This window comes from Daktulosphaira vitifoliae, unplaced genomic scaffold, assembly GCF_025091365.1.
Source record: "Daktulosphaira vitifoliae isolate Bord-2020 unplaced genomic scaffold, ASM2509136v1 Scaffold_2, whole genome shotgun sequence".
NCBI lineage: Eukaryota > Metazoa > Arthropoda > Insecta > Hemiptera > Phylloxeridae > Daktulosphaira > Daktulosphaira vitifoliae.
This window is the reverse complement of record NW_026099573.1, coordinates 4,851,128-4,851,628: the sequence shown is the minus strand read 5'-3', so window position 1 is coordinate 4,851,628 and position 501 is coordinate 4,851,128. Positions and strand designations below refer to the sequence as shown.

Genomic DNA, 501 nt, shown 5'->3' with positions numbered 1-501 from the left:
ACTTTTCAATAAGTTATAGCATTATAATGTTAAAAATGTAAAAAATAAAATTGAGAATTTTCACACAATAATAGCATTTGGTAGCCATTTTCCATGAAGATAAGATAAAGTCCGAAATTTTTTTTTTTCATGATAAAGCATATTACATTAGCTTTAATTTAAGATATATATATAAAAGTGTCAGACCTTCCGGAACACTTTCAAAAGTTACGTTGAAAAAGTTCTACTTTCTATATGCATTTTTATGTTTTGAATCCCCCCTGTATTTAGGGAAATGGTCCGATTTAAAAAAACAGTATGTCGAATGAAAGATCTATATAAATACTACTTCTCATAAAAAAATTGTAATGATTCATACATTTTTCAAAAAGTTATAGCATAATAAAGTTAAAAATGGAAAATACAAAATCGAAAATTTTCACACAAAAATAGCATTCGGTAGCCATTTTCACCATGAAGATAAGATAAAGTCCGAAATTTTTTTTTTCCATAATAAAGTAT

The 501-nt window shown here is 25.1% G+C and overlaps 1 protein-coding gene across 1 annotated transcript in view; it reads left to right on the top strand.

Annotated features, from left to right (window-relative positions):
* The window catches only part of LOC126897895 (uncharacterized), a 5,210-nt gene extending 5,183 nt beyond the window's left edge, over positions 1–27 (top strand). Inside the window, exon 3 of the mRNA XM_050671839.1 lies at positions 14–27. Coding sequence (XP_050527796.1) covers positions 14–27 — 14 coding nt within the window. The remainder of the gene's footprint in view (positions 1–13) is intronic.
* Positions 28–501: the final 474 nt, after the last annotated feature.